This window comes from Synchiropus splendidus, chromosome 9, assembly GCF_027744825.2.
Source record: "Synchiropus splendidus isolate RoL2022-P1 chromosome 9, RoL_Sspl_1.0, whole genome shotgun sequence".
In the NCBI taxonomy this organism is placed as follows: Eukaryota; Metazoa; Chordata; class Actinopteri; order Syngnathiformes; family Callionymidae; genus Synchiropus; species Synchiropus splendidus.
Genome location: NC_071342.1, coordinates 25,498,021 through 25,515,000, shown reverse-complemented (window position 1 = coordinate 25,515,000; position 16,980 = coordinate 25,498,021). Strand labels below are relative to the sequence as shown.

The 16,980-nt window shown below is 58.5% G+C and overlaps 3 protein-coding genes across 4 annotated transcripts; all 3 read right to left on the bottom strand.

Moving 5' to 3' along the window:
* Positions 1–554: 554 nt before the first annotated feature.
* tbc1d12a (TBC1 domain family, member 12a) lies at positions 555–7,599 on the bottom strand. Its single transcript, XM_053875277.1, has 13 exons — positions 6,357–7,599; positions 4,875–5,001; positions 3,995–4,104; positions 3,833–3,915; positions 3,651–3,768; positions 3,040–3,146; positions 2,847–2,930; positions 2,678–2,772; positions 1,908–1,979; positions 1,636–1,764; positions 1,459–1,568; positions 1,136–1,394; positions 555–971 (listed from the first exon to the last, which is right to left on the bottom strand). The coding sequence occupies exons 1-13, from the start codon at positions 7,307–7,309 to the stop codon at positions 900–902; spliced, it is 2,319 nt and encodes a 772-aa protein (XP_053731252.1). The 5' UTR covers positions 7,310–7,599; the 3' UTR covers positions 555–899.
* A 354-nt stretch (positions 7,600–7,953) lies between these two features.
* On the bottom strand, positions 7,954–14,099 carry slc22a15 (solute carrier family 22 member 15). 2 transcript variants are annotated; one of them, XM_053875278.1, is made up of 13 exons: positions 13,666–14,077; positions 13,145–13,270; positions 12,928–13,060; positions 12,210–12,374; positions 10,369–10,498; positions 10,237–10,297; positions 10,022–10,179; positions 9,704–9,844; positions 9,491–9,576; positions 8,909–9,017; positions 8,768–8,840; positions 8,543–8,701; positions 7,963–8,380 (listed from the first exon to the last, which is right to left on the bottom strand). In XM_053875278.1, the coding sequence occupies exons 1-13, from the start codon at positions 13,747–13,749 to the stop codon at positions 8,336–8,338; spliced, it is 1,470 nt and encodes a 489-aa protein (XP_053731253.1). In that variant the 5' UTR covers positions 13,750–14,077; the 3' UTR covers positions 7,963–8,335. The 2 variants fall into 2 exon arrangements, with proteins under 2 accessions (XP_053731254.1, XP_053731253.1); XM_053875279.1 differs by lacking the exons at positions 12,928–13,060; positions 13,145–13,270 and having other exon boundaries at positions 7,954–8,380; positions 13,666–14,099.
* Positions 14,100–14,371: 272 nt separating this feature from the next.
* On the bottom strand, positions 14,372–16,179 carry LOC128765018 (uncharacterized). The gene has a single exon (XM_053875391.1). The coding sequence runs from the start codon at positions 15,999–16,001 to the stop codon at positions 15,222–15,224; it is 780 nt and encodes a 259-aa protein (XP_053731366.1). The 5' UTR covers positions 16,002–16,179; the 3' UTR covers positions 14,372–15,221.
* Positions 16,180–16,980: the final 801 nt, after the last annotated feature.

Here is a 16,980-nt window from a genome sequence, read left to right as displayed (position 1 = left end):
CCGGCCACAGACGCGTGAACGTCTCAGTGATGGAGACGGATGTGCGCCGTGACTGACAGCGCGGAGTGACGGGAAGGAAGCGCGTGTTTCCGAGCTTCACCTGTCACTCGCACGGAGAAGGACGTGGTGTTTGTCGCCACCTGCTGCTCAATGCCACAACTGCAGTGGCACCTGACGCTCCTCGGCTGAGGTGAACGGAACTTTGAACGTCACCAGAACTGGATCCAAGTGCCGCGCGCACAGAGGAGTCGGAAGTCGGCGACGCCAGCGCGCGGGCACGTGACTCACAGTTGAGGCTCCCGGCATCAACGAACAAAGGGCAGAGACCAAACCCCTGCGTGGCGCCTGCTGCCAATTCGCCCCTCTCAAGGTGTGAACCTCCTGAGGAGGGCGAGACGGCGGACTGGCACCTAAATGGCTGAGGTCTGGGAGCCGAGCGGCCGGCGGGACAGGTGAAGGAGCGGGGCGGAGAGGTCACACGGCTCACGTGAGCCGCTCAGCTGGGATGCAGTTTTCTAGACTGGAGCCACACAGAAGCGTCTGGAGAGCGACTCCGCTTCTGGTCCATAGTTTGAAATGAAAGTTACACGAAAGCAAACGTCACTGTCCTTCAATGATCCTGTTTATTTTCTCATCAGCAGAGTCCGTGCACCAAAGTGAGTGGTGAGGAGATTTAGCACCAGAGAGGGTTAGTGGTGTGGCCAGGAGAGGACCAGACGCAGCGCAGACCCAGGGCCCGGAACACGGACCCGGAGCACGGACCCGGAGCAGAGGCCCGGAGCGTGGACCCGGAGCAGAGGCCCGGAGCGTGGACCCGGAGCGTGGACCCGGAGCGTGGACCCGGAGCGTGGACCCGGAGCGTGGACCCGGAGCGTGGAGCCCTGCGGTCGGCGCTGGCGTTAGCTTCGGAGCGCCGGGCTGCCGCTCTTCTCCATCTCTTTGTTCCCGTCCTTGGCCAGTGTGCTGAAGACCTGCAGACACATCAACGCAGCGTCACTCTCTCCGCTCCTTGCTTCTTCACGCGTGAGGAACTCTCGCCGCCTCTTCTCCATGCGTGAGACTCGTTTCCTGTCCTTCAGTTCAAAGAGAGATGGAACCGTTCATCTCTCTCTGTCAGGATCACCACAGGTCTGACCTGAGCCCAGCGGCGGCTCCGGCTGAGCATGTGCGTGTTGGCCATGGCGGCGAAGAGCGTGTGAGCCTGCAGGTCCTCGGGCAGGCGGGTCAGGAACTGAGCCATGTGGATGAAGTCCATCTGCAGCAGGACGTCTTCAAAGAGGCGCAGGACGCCCAGCGCCGTGCGGAACAGACTCTCCTCGCCGTCACGGCAGAAGACGTCCCAGACTCGACAGGCCACGTCCAGCGGGAGCGACTTGCTGTAGAGCGTGAAGATCCTGCAGGGACAGCAGGGGGTCAGCAGGGCGCTGGAGGCCGGGGCCTCAGCAGCCTGGCGCTCACCAGTCGATCAGGTAGAGGTCAGGGGTCAAGCCGTTGCTCTGGAAGTGACTGGACAAGCGAGGGAGGTTTTCCTCGAAGAAAACTTCAAATGCTGAGAAATACTTCAACATCTGCGGGCGAGAGCAGCATGAGTCAGCAGGGTGGAGACTGAGCCAGTCAGGGAGCAGCTGACGGCACCAAGTCGTGGTCCACTCTGAAGAAGGCCATCTGGCACGGCTTGTTCAGCAGGTTGGCGAAGGTGATGAAGGCCTCCGCCTCCTCCAGGTTGAGGATGAGAACTGCAGCGATGAAGGACATTCCCTGGACCTGCAGACAGACAGACGGACGGACACTGAAGAACAAGTGAGACACCAGTGTGAAGCTGCAGGAGCCTGCAGAGAGAGCAGGCTGCTGAACGATAGTCGAGTTCTGGACTCCAGCATGTTCTGTTTGGTGCAGCGGCCACATACGTATCCAATGTCCGGTCTGTAGCAGGTGTACGCTCCCAGCACACTGTGGAGCAGGTCGTGGTACGGCCCCCCCTGCAGGCAGGGAGGAGACAGTCAAGTCAAGTGGCTCCACTCAGATGTGAGTCAGGGACACACACTCACACTCACACAGCACACTCACACAGCACACTCACACAACACACTCACACTACACACAGCACACTCACACAGCACACTCACACACACACGCACACAACACACTCACACAACACACTCACACAACACACTCACACAACACACTCACACAACACACTCACACAACACACTCACACAGCACACTCACACAGCACACTCACACAGCACACGCACACAACACACTCACACAGCACACTCACACAGCACACTCACACAGCACACTCACACAACACACGCACACAACACACTCACACAACACACTCTCCCATCACCGATCTTGTGGATTGACAATGAATTTGTCATCAAATGATGAGACCTCCCAAGTACATGATGTGAAAACATCAACCATGACATCACATTAATTCAGGCAGGTTTTAATGTAAAAAAAAAACCCTTTCAGACTGCAGCAACTCTTGTGTCAGAAGGAGCGACTGAGGAACCTGTCACTCCATGTGAGAGGTGGCCGGTGAGAGACGGTGCTGTGTCTGTGACGTCTTGACAGACTGTCGACATCAGCCCATCATGATCAGTGACCCATCGATCGGAGCATCCCGACACACAACACGTGCTCCTCCCAAAGCCGGCCCGGAACCCACCTTCTGGAAGATGAAGAGAGAAGGGAAGGTCCTGGAGATGTCCAGCTTGATCAGGTCCAGACTGGACTCTCGGTCGGCCAGAGACGCTCCTCCATCTGTGGAGAGAGGGAGAAGCTGAGGAAGCCTGCGAACACGACGGCACAGGAAGCAGAGGAGGGGAGGGAGTCACCGCTCTCGCTGTCGGCGACCGAGCTGGTCTCGCTGTAGCTCCTCCACTTCTCTTTGGCTCTGGACAGGAAGATCTCGTAGAGCTCTGCGCACACGCACACGCACACGCACACGCACACACACACACACGCACACACACACACACACGTGAGCGTGATGCGAGCCAGCCTCAGCCTCAGCCACTGCGTCTCTACCTGCCGTGATGTTCAACTCGTTGCCGATGGCCAGACTCCAGACTCGGCCTCGGACACTCGGGGGCAGACCCTGCCACCACAGCTCCCGGACTCTCCTGCTTCCCTTCCTGCACAGCAGAGCCACACTCCATCAGCAGCTGCTGCGGCGGCTCAATGTCCCCACAGGGACACCAATACAGACGTGTGTGTGTGTGTGTAGGCTTGTTTCTACTGCCTCGTGGGGGCCAATTCCTGACAATGCACTATCCTTGTGGGGACCTTTTGTCGGCCCCCACAGGTCCAAACCTCAATCTAAAGGATGAAACATCAAGATAACTGGGTCCTGGTTCAGGTGAGCTGTGTGTGTTTGAGGGTGAGAGGCTGGGGAAAAGGTGATGGCCAGGAGGGGTCCTCACAATACAAACGCATGCATGCGTGTGTGCGTGCGTGTGTGCGTGCGTGCGTGTGTGCGTGCGTGCGTGCGTGTGTGGGGGTCTAACGGAGCCGAGAGGCTTCAGCGTCTATGGCTCTCCACACAGACTTGTTGTGACACGTTAGGAGTCAGTGGTGGCCCAAGGTCGCAGAGGTCAACCGGGCACTGACATGGAGCTGAGGGAGGCGGGGCCACTAACATGGAGTCCCAGTGCGGCAGGATCTCCGTGTTCCAGATGACCATGGCAGTGGAGATGAGGTCCTCCTGTTTGAGCCGCTCCTTCATCTGACGCTTCTTCTTCTGCGCGTCCTTCAGCTCTGACACACCAGGACAGACAGGTGTGAAGCGAGCAGCCCAGTGGGCGTGAGGCAGGAGGCTCACCTCTCCTCTTGGCTCCCGCCACCATCTCCTCGTACTCCTGCTTGTGCCTCTGCGTCTCCTCCACAGACTTGGCCGGCAGGTTCCTGCAACAGCAGCAAAGCGTCATCATCCTGCTGCAGAGTTCAGGCTGGGACCGGCTCTAGCTGAGCGGGAGCTTCTTACGAGGGCCGGTCCTCCAGAATCAGCGCTGTGGTGGACAGAGGCTCGAACTCCAAGTTCTTCTTCCTCCTGCCAGTCACCGGGGGGTGCTGTGGACTGAGAGGCGGGTCCACCTGCGGAGCAAAGAGGGTTCAGGTGCCTGCAGGAGGTCAACACGCTCAATGGTGGTCAGGGGCCGGCCGTTCTCTGGTGACCTGACCTACCGCGGCGCAACAGCCTCGGGTCACATGACTACAGAGAACATGTGGCGAGCAGACGCCAGTGGGGCTCAGGTGAAAACAGCTGAAGCTCTTCTCATGGTGCTCCATCCTTCTGAGGTTTCTGAGCAAACCACACAGCTGGGCCGAGCCAACTCACCCACCAAGAATCCAAAGACTCTTCAGGTTGTCACACGCAAGTCAAACACCAGCAGCGGCCAGTGAGCCGCACGATCAGGTCGAGGTCACATGGGATGAAACATCTCTTCAATTTCTCTTGAAGAAGCGACTCAAGAGACGCTTCCTTCTCTCAACGGACCTCTGTCGATTCCCTCAGCTGAGCCAGTCAGCCTGGAATCTCAGCGTCCTGCTTGTCCCACCCCCCCGGCCTGGCATCCTCAGGGCTGCTCTCACCCCCACACAGCGTGTCCCTCCACCTTCAGCTGTCTTCTCTGTCTAAACACAGTGCTGCTGTTGTTATTGTGATTTGGATTGAGGACTAGTCCACGACATCTGGCATCACCCCTGACATCTCTCCACACAGGAGCAGAGGTCCTTCCTTCTCTGCACCACCACACCACCGTATCCATTTAAAAGACCAAAAGCTGCGGTCGTCAAGACTAAATTCCAGGGCGTCCCGGTGGATGGAGGCCTCTCACAGCAGACAGCAGAGTGAGTTGGAGCACCTGCTCAGCGGTGGACGCTGGCCACGCGGCCTCCTTCTCTCGGAGGGTTGGTTTGTGGAACAGTCGCCAGCCTGCTGCGTGGTGGCCCGCTGGCTTGGCCTCTCTCGACTTCCTGGAAAACAGGCTCCTGAGGGGAAACAGAAGGAGATCAGAACTTCTCCAGCAGGGTCTTCCCTGAGTGACCACTGGAGCGTGTGGCCCGCACCAGCCTACCTCTAAGGTGAAGACACGCCGCATGTTGCTTTGGACTGTGGAGTCACTCTCCTGTCCTATTGTGCCTGCACCGGGAGGGGAGCCCACGGGGGCCAAGCTCCGGGCGGCTGTGGCCCTTCAGAATGTAATGACCTGTCGTAGCTTTAGATTTCAACTCAAGTTGACCAAGACCAGCCCTGCGACCTCCACGGCTGACGGCACACTCGGCATCTACTCTGGCTTCAACTGGAACATCATGGTTGGGCCTGTGACCCAGAAGAGGTGCAACATTTCAGGCCCTCGCGTGACTGACTTGATGACGCGGCATGTTTCAGCCAAGTATTGCAGAGAAAGGAGAAGCCTGACCATGAAGGAGGATGTGCTGATCCCTCTCTGAGTCACCCTCTGCACAGCGAGCTTCTTCAAATGTCCTGACCACATCACTTTAGGAAAGAGCTGCGACATCACCGTGTTAGATTCAGCCAAGTCCCCAACCTGAGGCTGAAGATCAGCTGTGAGAAGAGCAGAGAGGCTGAACATCCCTCTGGAGCTCGAGCTGCAGCTGTGAGAGGGAGATGTTCCTTTCCACGTGATCCCAACAAGGCTGGCGCTTCCGCGCACTTCTGCCTGAGCGCTGCACACAGGCGGACGGGGCAGGTTCCGAGACGCCATGCACGAACCAGTCCATCTGCTGTACTCGGGGCTCCCCCCCACCCCCCAACACACGCACAGTGGACGGAAGCAACTGTCGCTGTCTGCAGTTCTGTGCTGACCTGGCATCCTCCTCCTCTACACACAGATGTTTTGCAGCCGAGGAAATTCCCAGGATTCTATTCACGCGACGACTAAACATCTGCAGCTCTTATGGTCAACAAAATCACACGTTTAGCTTCATGTGAAGCTACACCATAGCATACACTGGAGCTGGAACCAGGAAGAGCAAAGCTGTTCCGGGCCGGACAGACACCGCCCGCCTCTGTGTCACGCCCCAGTTTTCCAGCCGTCACTAGCTGCACTCTCACAGTCCTCATCAGAGAAAGCCTCACATGGACCTGTCCCCGACCCGACGACTCTGACAGGTTCTCCATCCTATTTTCCTGAGTATGAAGAGAGTAGGAGGAGCTAAGGAGGTCGCTCAGCAGGCAGGATCCAGTCAGGGGCCTCCTCCCACCGTTCGCATCACCCTCTCCTCCTGTAGACCAGCACTGACTTTTCTAATCCTCCTGGTCCAACGTGCCCCCGCTGACCGCTACACACACCAGAACAAATGACAGGTGCCGATGCGCTCACCTGGTGAAGAACTCAGCGATGCCAAACCTCTTTGGCATGAGTCTGGAGTCGGAGTGCGCCTCTCCACTCAGGTCTGGCAGCTGCTCCGGGGCGCTCTGCCGACGGCCTGCTTCCAGGGGGTTGCGAAAGTCCTCCTCATAACACTCCTCACCAAAGTAGAAGCCCCCGTCCTCCTCCGGGGTGAGCGGCGTGGCATCACAGCTGAGGGACACTGAGGGGTTGAGCTTGGTTCTCAAAGTCTGGGGCCTGACGGCCAAGCTGGCTTCCACAGTGTCCTCCTCCTCCTCCTCCTCACCTGGGTGAGGCTCGGGCCCGAGGCTGACACCGCTGGGCTCGGGCTGGGGTTTGGCACTTGGCGCAGGGCTGGAGGGGCTCAGGGACTCAGGGAGCACATTCTGGCTGAGGCGGGGTGCCGATCTGGAGTCAGCTCCGTTCCCCTGGCCACAGCCGTCGATGACGTGGACACCGCCGTTGGCCAGTCTCCCTCCCTCGCCATCACCTTCCTCGAAGAAGCGCCGCGTCTGTGGGCGGGACGCGGCCGCACCATCACCAGGGCAGTCCGGCTGCTGCTCCCCCAGACACGGCTCACACACCTGGGGACAACCGTTCGTCGCCTCCCCCTCGGGGCACCAGTCCGAGGCCTCCCCGTTCTGTGGCCGCAGACCCGCGGCGTGGCGACTGAGAGGCGGGCAGCAGGCGAGCCCTGGCCCGGCCTCGGTCAAGCCGTTGCTCCCGTCACAGACGCGGCTCCGGTGCAGGTAACCCTCCGCCGGGTCCGACGCGCTGGGTGCCTCCTTGTTTACATTCCTGCCGTGGTCGGTGACGTGAAGGCGAGCGCTCGCGGTGACGTCAGCTCGGGAGCTCGCGCTATGGGCCGCTTTCAGCACTCGGGCGCCGTCGTTGTCGAGCAGCTGGGCGGCTGCAGTCCCTCCGTTCACACCGGGGGGTTCCATGAGCAGTCAGTCCGCCATTCGAGGCTCGAGCCGGGGCGTAGACTGGAGCAGCGGCCGAGCACCGCAGCGGCGGCGGCAGCTTCTGTTGTTCTTCAGGGACGACGCGAGCATTTTAGCCGAGGCTCCGCTGCCGGACACTTACCGAGCCGCGCGCGCGGACATCCCTGACGCTGCCTGCAACGAAAGCCCATCCTCCCACCGACACTCGGGCGCCTCGGAACGAAACTGGCGAGGTTTACCGGAGCGCAACGGCAGCGGCATCCCGGTCACAGACTGGCGCCATCTTGAAAATTCCCCAACAGTGACGTCACGGCGAGCTGGTTGTTTTGATTCCCGTGGCGCTCTGCAGCGACGCGTAGCGGCCATCGCCGGTAACTGCGAGAGTCGTGGCGCAACGCTCCACCTCGCTTGGAAACCTTCTGGCCTCGTTGCGTTTGCTGGACCTTTTTTTACGTCCTTACTTCAGTAGACTGTTGTGGCGCTCTTGTTCTCGTACACGTCATTTTCAGACTACTCGTTTTATTCCGTCCCTCTCTCAAGCCACAGCTTTCCAGGCGCCTCCCCCAGGAGAGTGTGGTCCTGAAGACCTTCACAGGGCTCTGAAGGATCTGCCAGCTAATGGCATCCGGCTTGGTGGGGTAAAAACCAACGAAGACATTGCTCAACTGATTTAATTTCAGGCAGGTGAGTACATGGCATCACACCTGTTGACTTCCCCACACTCGGATCAATCTACTCCCCTGACACTCATCAAAATACTTGGCAGGAAAAAGTGCCCCAGAAATGTTCTCGTGGACAAAAGAAGAAGCGACAGTCTTTAAACACTGGAATATTTGACAATGCAACGGACCTGCTGTGGAATGTCACAGGAGCTCCCGCCTCAGCGGTGTCCCCAAAGGTCAGGTGTCCGGTGGGACCCTCGCGGGGCCACACTCCTGACGGCTCGGGGTCTGGAGTCAGCAGCTCTGCTCCGGAAGCGAGTCTCTGAACTGTTCTGGCAGCAAAGACCACGCCGCAGCAGCAGCTTCACTTGAGGTTGGACCTGTGCTGGCCGTCCTCGTACAGGAGAGCCTAAGAAAAGACGTCAGATCATAGAAATAAATGATGGGCGATGGAGATCATCCACATGATGGCAGCAGGGACGGTGCAGCAAAGAATCCAGAGAAGGATGGATGTGTGACAAGGAGAGGAGCACGCTGGGTCTGAGAGCCAGGTCAGAGTCCGGCGTCTCACCTTGCTTTCCAGCACCCTGCTGCGCTGGGGGCGGCTCAGGTCCTCCAGGGTCTCCCCCGCAGGTCGCTGGAGAGTCTCGGGCAGCAGCAGGCCGAGGCAGCCGGCGGAGAGTCCGCTCAGACAGAAGATGGTGAAGGGCACGGAGGCGGCCAGCGCTCGCTGAGACACACACCGTCACCCAAGGTTAGAGTGGCGCTGCGGCGGCGGGGACAGGAGAAGCCTCACCGTGGAAGGAACGAAGGGAGCCAGGATGCCCCCAACCCTGCAGGACATGGAACACACACCCAGACCAGCATTCCTGGAACACACACGGAGCAGGGCGCGGGCTGAGGACGGGCGGAGGGAGGGTGTGTGAGGCAGACTCACCGGACGACCGTGGGGTAGAGCTCCGACGTGTAGATGTAAGCAATGTTGAAGGCTGCACTGACCATCAGCTTCCCCAGCAGAGCCAGAGACGTCACACTCAGCCAGGGCCCTGCACGACAGCACGCTCGCTCAACCCCCCTGTCAACAGCCGGCTCACGCGTCTGTCTGTCCGTCTGTTTCTGTCTGTCCGTCTGTTTCCGTCTGTCTGTCTGTCTGTCTGTCCGTTTCTATCCGTCCGTCCGTCCGTCCGCAGGGCTCTGGACCAGGCCGGAGCCCAGTTAGAATCACCCACTTTTGAAGTCTCCATCCTCAGATTGAGGCTTTACCTTGTGGAGCCCAACCAAATCATACGGTCCTCACAAGAATAGTGTTTTGTCAAGAATTCCCCCCCCCCAGACACACACACACTTTGTGATCTTCCTCCCTGTTTATCTGTGTGGAAACACAGGAGCGGCAGGAGCCAGTGAGGACAGTGGAGAGCGGCTCCTGTCGGCCGTGTAGCCACTGAAGCTGCTGCTGAGCTCAGGAACAGGTCACTGTGCGGCATCACATGAGCACATCAGGCCCTTCAGTGGTCCTCACCTGCGCCCTCAGGAAGCAGCGTGGTGAGCAGACAAGCAGCGCCAGCCATGGCCAAGAAGGCGGCCATGCTCTTCCTCCGACCAGCCCTGCAGGGGGAGCACAGAGAAGGAGGGGCGGGGTCTTTGACTGACCGAGCCAGAGCCTCCGGCCCACCCTCCGCCTGCTCTCGTGGCTTCAGTACTGGGCCGACGGGTGCAGACCAATCCAGCTCACCAGTGCTTGTTGATGAAGTACATGCAGAGGGGGTAGGCGGGGAGCTCCACCAGGCCGTACATGGCCACGTTGATGAACCTGCTGCCAGAGGTGGCGCCGGCGCCCAGGGTCAGCCCGTAGTAGACCAGGCTGCAGGCGTACCTGCCACACACACACACACACACACACACACACACACACACACACACACACACACACACACACACACACACACACACACACACACACACACACACACACACACACACACGTGCTGAGGCAGAGCCGGCGACGCCGCCGCAGCATCATCCCGGGCCTCCAGAGGCAGCAGCTACTCACCACACGTACATGAGCACCACGGTCCTCAGCCGCAGCACCGGGTGCATCACCAGCTGCAGGACGCCCAGCTTCCGGCCGCCCGGCTTCCCGGCCTTGGCCGCCTGCAGCAGGAGCTTCTTGGAGGAGCTTCCGTTGCTGCGCCCAATGAAGGACAGAACCTGGACGCGCAGGAGGAGGTTTGAGGAACATGAAGGAAGCCAGCGTCGCTCGCTCACCTCTTCAGCTGCCTGGGTGCGACCCTGAGAGTAGAGCCAGCGAGGAGATTCTGGGAGAGTTCTGAGCAGAGGGAGAAGACGCCTGTCATCCAAAGCCAGGTGCGCCTCCTGCAGCTCCGCTCTGACACTCACACCGACAGCAGGAGGAAGAGGACTCCAGAAGAGTTGGCGGCGGCGGCCAGGCGCCTCCAGGGCCGGATGACGAAGCCCAGCGCTCCGAAGAGTGCGATGCCCACGGCAAACATCATGCTGGTCAGCGTGCCTGGACACAGTGAGAGCCGGGGGCTCGGTCACGCGCTGCTCTCCTGCTAAACACAGGCTCAAGGCTGAGATGATAGATCTCAGACTTTCACATGACTAAAAAACACCTCCACAACAGGCTGCTCAGGTGAGCAGAGGCTCGGGAGAGTCTTCCACACCCCGCTGTACGACTTTGATCGCACTGAGACGTCGCCATGACAACAGCCAGGACCGGCCCTGCTCGATGCACGGCGCCATGACAACAAAGAAACGATCGACCAGTCGACCGGGCAGGTGGACAGACTGTTAGGGCACTTCGGAGAAAGGTGGAGTGGGTTGCCAGAACTTCCTCAGCGGTCTGGCACAGCACTCTTCACCGTGACGGCAGAGTTTAGAAAACACCTTCAGTGACATGCCGATGTGAAGCTTCAGTCCTGGTTTGCTCGCATCACACGCCGCTGTGCCATCTGTCACAGAGCAGGGTGGGCCAACGGCGTCTCACCACGGCGCCAACACACTCGTGGCGTCGTCTGCGAGGGAAGAGGAAGCCTCACCAGTAGTGCTGTGTTTAAAAAAATCGATTTTCCGATTCTGAATCGATTCGTACATCAATTCCATAAAATCGATTCGTAGGTCCAAAGATCGGATTAATTAATTTACGTTTTAACACATAGTCTCTGGGTGAAGTGCGCATGCGCGCACCTGGGACACCAAAGTCAAAACAACATGCCTCCTCACAGTGGCAACACTAGCAACGTTCAGACGCGACCAAACCAAAAACGCGCTCGACAAAAGCATAGCAATTAGCAATATGCCTAATGGAGGTACTGGAAGTGTTGCAGTATTGAGGAAATATGACCCACTTCACGAGTCACGTGACGCGACATCACCCAGCGCTCCTGTCCAAGCCGTCCACCGGGCCACAACAGATGAAACTCGAGCGAACTTTACCACCACTCAAAATAACTGAAGCGATTGCGGGCTTCATTTGCAAAGATATGCGCCCGTATTCCGTCGTTGGAAAGGAGGGCTTCAGGCGGCTGATGAAAGTGACAGAGCCACACTATGTTACGGTGTCTCGCAAACGTCTGTTATCCCAAACATGCACCAGTCAGTCAAAGAAAAGGTGAAAAGTAAGCTTCAGTCAGCAGTCAGGGGGGCATTACAAGTGATGCGTGGACATCTTCGCAATCTTACACGAATCTGACAACTCACTATATTGATGAGGAGTGGGACCTCTTGTCGTACGTACTACAGACCACAGAGAACTGTTTACATACTGACCAATGACCGTCAGGTTGCTGTGAAGTCAGTCACCAGCACTCTGTTTACATTTTCAATGGCTGAGAATATCTTTTTTTCATTTTGATAATAACATAAAAACGCATTAGTATTAAACAGCAGCATCTTTTGGGTGAATGTTTAATGTCCTATTTCTAATAATGCACCAGTCCCATGAGCAGTCACATCTGGCTTCTGTGTCTGGATCTTTATTATCATTAACTATCAATCCTTCATTCATTTCCTGCTGAATGTCAATATGATACTAGTATTAATACGTTGTGTAACTTGTCATGTGATCATGCCAACAGCTCAGAAAATGGTTTAAATACTAACCTGAATCGAGATCGGATCGGATCGAATCGAATCAAATCGTGATAATCGATTCTAAGTCATGAGAATCGGAATCGAATCGATTCTTGAAATTAGAATCGATACCCAGCCCTACTCACCAGTCACGGCCCAGTAGGAGCGGCCCACGTACTCCTGAGCCAGGACGAAGCAGACCACGCCGATCCCGCCGTTCATCACCCCCACCAGCAGACGGGAGGCGGCAAACACCTCGTAGCTCGGCGCCGCCGCAGACATGTAACCGAAGAGCACCTCGAAGAACAAACCTTGAGGAGACACACACACACACGTTTGTTTCACTCTCCTTGTGGGGATCTCTCACCGCCATCACCCTTCCCCCAGCCTAAACCCAACCATCCAACACACATGGCTCACCTGAACCCAACTGGACCCCAGCCCTGAAACTACTTTCACAGAGGTTGTCAAACCTTGTGAGGACAGGCCAAAATGTCCTCACAAGAATGTGCCCCGCACCAATGACCCAAGGAACCCCCCCACGGCGTGAATGGGATGCCGGACCGGACCCACGGATGGGATCACTGTTCGACCAAGGTGGCTTTGTGCCAAAACACCACTGTCCATGAAAGTTGCATGTCAACAGCTGGAGGCGCAGCAGGCTTGACGGCTTCTTTGAGTAAACTTCATGATCTTCCACGCATGCACTCTGGAATTGGCCGTGTCCCCGGCTCCCCTTTCTGGAGCCGGAGTCAGGGCGCCACGGCTGCGGCAGTGCACGCAGGCTCGCCGGAGCCTTCAGCAGGGAGGAGGCTGCCGCTCTGAAACGCATCCCTTTAGCCGCTGTGTTGGGGGGCGCCTCACCTGTCAGGTAGACCGGCCTCCGGCCGACTCGGTCCGACAGCGGTCCGAACACAAGGTTCCCCACCAGGAGCCCGGCGAAGAAGAGCGAGCCAGCCAGGCTGACCTTGTAGGCCTGCTGCTCCACCAGCGACCACTGAGGGGCAGGGGCACACGGGTTTGAGACGGCAACATCGTCCACCACACGCTCACACATCCGGCCTCTCACACCTGGACCCACCTCGGTGACGATGGACTCGCTGCCGTCCTCCTGAGGCTCACGCCGGACGCCGCTCGCCTCCTCGCTCTCATGCTCCGGGGCCACTCCGATCAGGACGATCAGCATGGACTGACACGCCATGTACAGCTGCCACACACAAGCAGGGGAGTTCAGAGCGGCGGCCCGGGTCCCCGGAGCCCAACACGCGCGACGCCTGCCACCTTCTGCGGCGGGGGGGGGGGCTCCGACTGGCCCCTAAAGACCCCGCGGTGCTGTCCGACTGAGTACTGCTCTCCAGAGAGACTGGCTCGACAGCAACAGGTCCGTTCGTCCGAGCCGCCCCACAGAGACTGGGCCAGGGCTCCAGCGCGTCACCAGGTCCACCAAACGCGCGGTTTAGGGTCGAACAGCAACGAGCCGCCGGAGCCACGTCGCGTCCCGCCGCCGCCGCCGCAGCAGCAGTAAGCTAGCACGCGACACAGAGAGCGACCGTGGGCTGCGACGCGTCTCACTGAAACAGGCTGACGACGGAGGCGACTGACCTGGGTCAACACCAGCACGGTCACTGCGCGCTTCTGGTACGCTCCGAACTCGCCGACAACTTTGAAAGCTTCCTCCACGTCCATCGCCGGCCGTCAGCACCGACGAGAGCAGATGCTCATCGGACCTTCCCTTCCGGTTTCGCTTACGACGTGACTCGCGTGTCATTTCCTTCGAGGCGGTGAATTGTTGCATTTCAGAGCGAAGAACACTTTAAATACTTTCAAATATAAGTGGAACTAAATCAAGAAAGACGAGCGTGCGAGGGCGGCCAGAGAAAGCGCTGAGATGTTTATCCTGCTTGACTTCCGGCTTCGTGTGGACCAACTTGAGTTCTCAAGCGTCACTGCAGACGGCACCGTGAGCGCACCCGAATTCAGCCACACGAGCGGAGAGAAGGAAGGAAAACAACATGAACAAGCCGAATGTCCACTGATTGAGTTTCACGTCTGCTGGGTTTGGTGGGGGCCGGTTCACAGGAGGGGCCCCAACAGAGGAAGACCACATGGCGAGTGATTCCATCCTGTCACTGGCTCTGCTCAGTGGAGGAAGTGAGGCGCTACATTGAGGTCAACAAGAGGCCCCGCCCACACGCCACTGTCCTGGCCATCAGCAACCTGCGTGAGACAGTATGATGAGGAACTCCTGCAGGTGTCTCTGGCTCACCACAGACCTGAGAACCAGGTCCGACATGGAAGGCTCCTCGTGTCCAGCCAAACCTGGACCCTGGGGCCGAGCCTGAGAGGAAGAAAGGAACGGAGACCGACGGCGTTCAGAACAGCGGTTTAATAGAGACACCTTCATCAGCAGAACACACACTAAGGCACAAGCGCTGAGCCGGAACCGTCAGCAGAATCCAGGCTGGAGCTGAAGCAGCTCAGCTCGTCCTCAGGCCGGTCCCACAGCTGCGGCTCCAACACGTCCTTCATCAAACAGTCGCTCAAGTTAGAAGACACACCAGCAGCAGTGTCACACACTGCTCATCGAGTTTAGTGAGGCCTAGATCTGGTCTCAGCAGAACAATGTTCAGCTCCGCTGTGCAGAGTGGCTCAGTGGGGAGGGGGCGGAGCCAGGTGGCGACCCCGACAGAGGAAACTCAGCCAACATTTGCAGCCCAACGCTGAAACACACACGGCCAGGAACCCCTCCTGGCCGTCACCCTTTCCCCGGCCTCCTCCGCTGAACACATGAGCCATGCTGAGCCAGCTGAACCAGGACTCTGGACCAGACTGACACAAGTTCGTTTGAAGTCTTCATCCTCAGACTGAGGGTCAAAAAGTGAGGAGCAGCCAAACTGTCCCCTCTGTGTTGGTCCTCACAAAGACACACGTACAGGACGACATCAGAACCGCGAGAGCTGCAGTTCATCTGGGCTGTACACACACACACACGCGCGCGCGCGCGCACACAGAATCATCAGGGGACCGGTGTTGAGGGGCGGAGTTAAACACAGCATCAGCGGGGGCCCCGGGGCAGGAAGATCCAAGGGGATGATGGGCACGACCTTTGACCCTGGAGTGGTCCCGCGTCTTTGGCCTCTGTCCGGTGCAGAGGCCGCTCATTTGTCCGCAGCCGCCGGCTGCTCTCCTTGACCGACCCTGAAGTACTTTTTGTATTTCCCGGTCATGACACACCAGGCTGCGAGCCCCCCCCCTGCCAGCACCAGCACCAGGGACCCCACCACGGCTCCAGGGACGTTGACAGTGGAGGCCATGGCGCGGGCTAAGGGATTGTGGACGGGCTCACTGTCCTTCTGACCCAGCGGGTTCTTCAGGCGGCAGCGGAACTCCTTCACCGCCTTCCCGGTCTCGTCCTTGTGGATGACCATGGCGACGTCGCCGTCTTCCCAGTCTCCATCGTCCATGCGCCACTGGTACGTCACCGGTCCGACCCCGGCCGTGTCTCCCTCGCACCTCAGCGAGCACTGGTCGCTCTTCTCCGAGCAGGCGAGCGGCTTGGGCTCCACCCTCGGGACCGGGACTTCCTTGATGAGCTCGGTGCGCCACGACACGTTCGTGACGAACTGGTTGTTGTTGATCTCCACCTTGAACTCACCGGCGAATTCCGGTCTCGCATCCCGGACCACCAGCTCCCCCGTCTGGGTGTCGAGGGTCGCGCGGCCCTTGAAGGTTCGGTAGAGGATCACCTCGGTGCCTTCGCTCCACTCCGCGGCCAGACTGCCCTCGATCTTCCAGGTGAGGTCCTTGATCACCGGAGGATCAGGAGGCTTCAGCCGCAGCTGCCCGCCTTCTGTAAAATAAACGGTTTCCACGCGCGCCAAGGCCCAGGCCGGCGACAGGAAGAGCAGAAACAGCGCTTTCATTTTGATCGCCGCCATGATCCTCTCACTTCCGGAGAGCTGTCAGGGCGCGGCCCGCTGGCGACAAGCACGAGGTGCGACCAATCGTAATACACACGTCACCAGACGACGTCGCAGGCTCCACCAATCACGTGCTGCGATGTCGCTCCGACGTTCGCGCTGCGTCTGACGTCGAACACCCAGCGCCAGTCGACTCGATTTTGCCAACTGAGCGACTTTTTCTGGTGAGCAGAGGCTCCAAGGTCGCGGAGACAGAGAGGGGCGGGGCGGAGTTGAGAGCAGCGTGGACCGTCGCTCCGTTGTTTTTTCCTCACTCACTCACAGGCGGAGGCAGACGGCGCGCGCACGCGCACTCACCTGCCTCTCCTCTGCTCCCTCCCATGTCGTCACTCCTCTCTCTGTTTCTGACGTTCACTTTCTCTCGTCAGGTGCACGTCCCTCTCATTCGTTCTTCCCCTCTTGTCGCAGTGTGTGCACACAAAAGTGCGGGAAACCTCCACTGCCCGCCGACGACACCCAAAATAAAAAGCTATAGTTATATGCCCACTATAGCACAACAAAAATCAAAACGAAACACAAAGCTTTAGTTCAACTACAGCACAAAATACAAAAGCAAGCTATAGATCTTGGACTGCAGCTCCAAAAGAATATCTAAGAAACAAAAACCAAACAAGTATATGCAACAAAAGTGTCACGGAAGGTTACACTCTCACCTTGGACCGGACCGCTCGTCGAGCTACTTCCGATGCAGGCCAGTACCCTCCTCTACAAACGGCTGCCGCGGTTTGCCACCTCCAGTTCAAAAGGGCGGCGTGTTGGGGAAACCAGGCCCGTGCGTGTGCTGCAGGACGAGGCTGGGCTGTTCATCTGGAGGAAATCCGCTGAGTCAGACTGGACACGCGAGTGGACTAGTGACGAACATTGGAGTCACTGTGAAGACGGTTGAGTGGAATTCATCCAGAAACACTGAAGACTGGACACCGTCCTCCGATCCTGC

Excerpts from the sequence above, each read along its gene's own strand:
- tbc1d12a (XM_053875277.1), bottom strand. The coding sequence starts at position 7,309 with ATGGAACCCCCCGGTGTGAACGGAGGGACTGCAGCCGCCCAGCTGCTC. Across the intron at positions 3,916-3,994 it reads ATTCTGGAGGACCGGCCCTC|GAACCTGCCGGCCAAGTCTG; the intron begins GTAAGAAGCTCC and ends CTGCTGTTGCAG. Across the intron at positions 1,980-2,677 it reads CTCTCTTCATCTTCCAGAAG|GGGGGGCCGTACCACGACCT; the intron begins GTGGGTTCCGGG and ends CCCTGCCTGCAG.
- slc22a15 (XM_053875278.1), bottom strand. The coding sequence starts at position 13,749 with ATGGACGTGGAGGAAGCTTTCAAAGTTGTCGGCGAGTTCGGAGCGTAC. Across the intron at positions 13,271-13,665 it reads CCGTGCTGGTGTTGACCCAG|CTGTACATGGCGTGTCAGTC; the intron begins GTCAGTCGCCTC and ends TGTGTGTGGCAG. Across the intron at positions 13,061-13,144 it reads GCGAGTCCATCGTCACCGAG|TGGTCGCTGGTGGAGCAGCA; the intron begins GTGGGTCCAGGT and ends CCTGCCCCTCAG.
- LOC128765018 (XM_053875391.1), bottom strand. The coding sequence starts at position 16,001 with ATGGCGGCGATCAAAATGAAAGCGCTGTTTCTGCTCTTCCTGTCGCCG.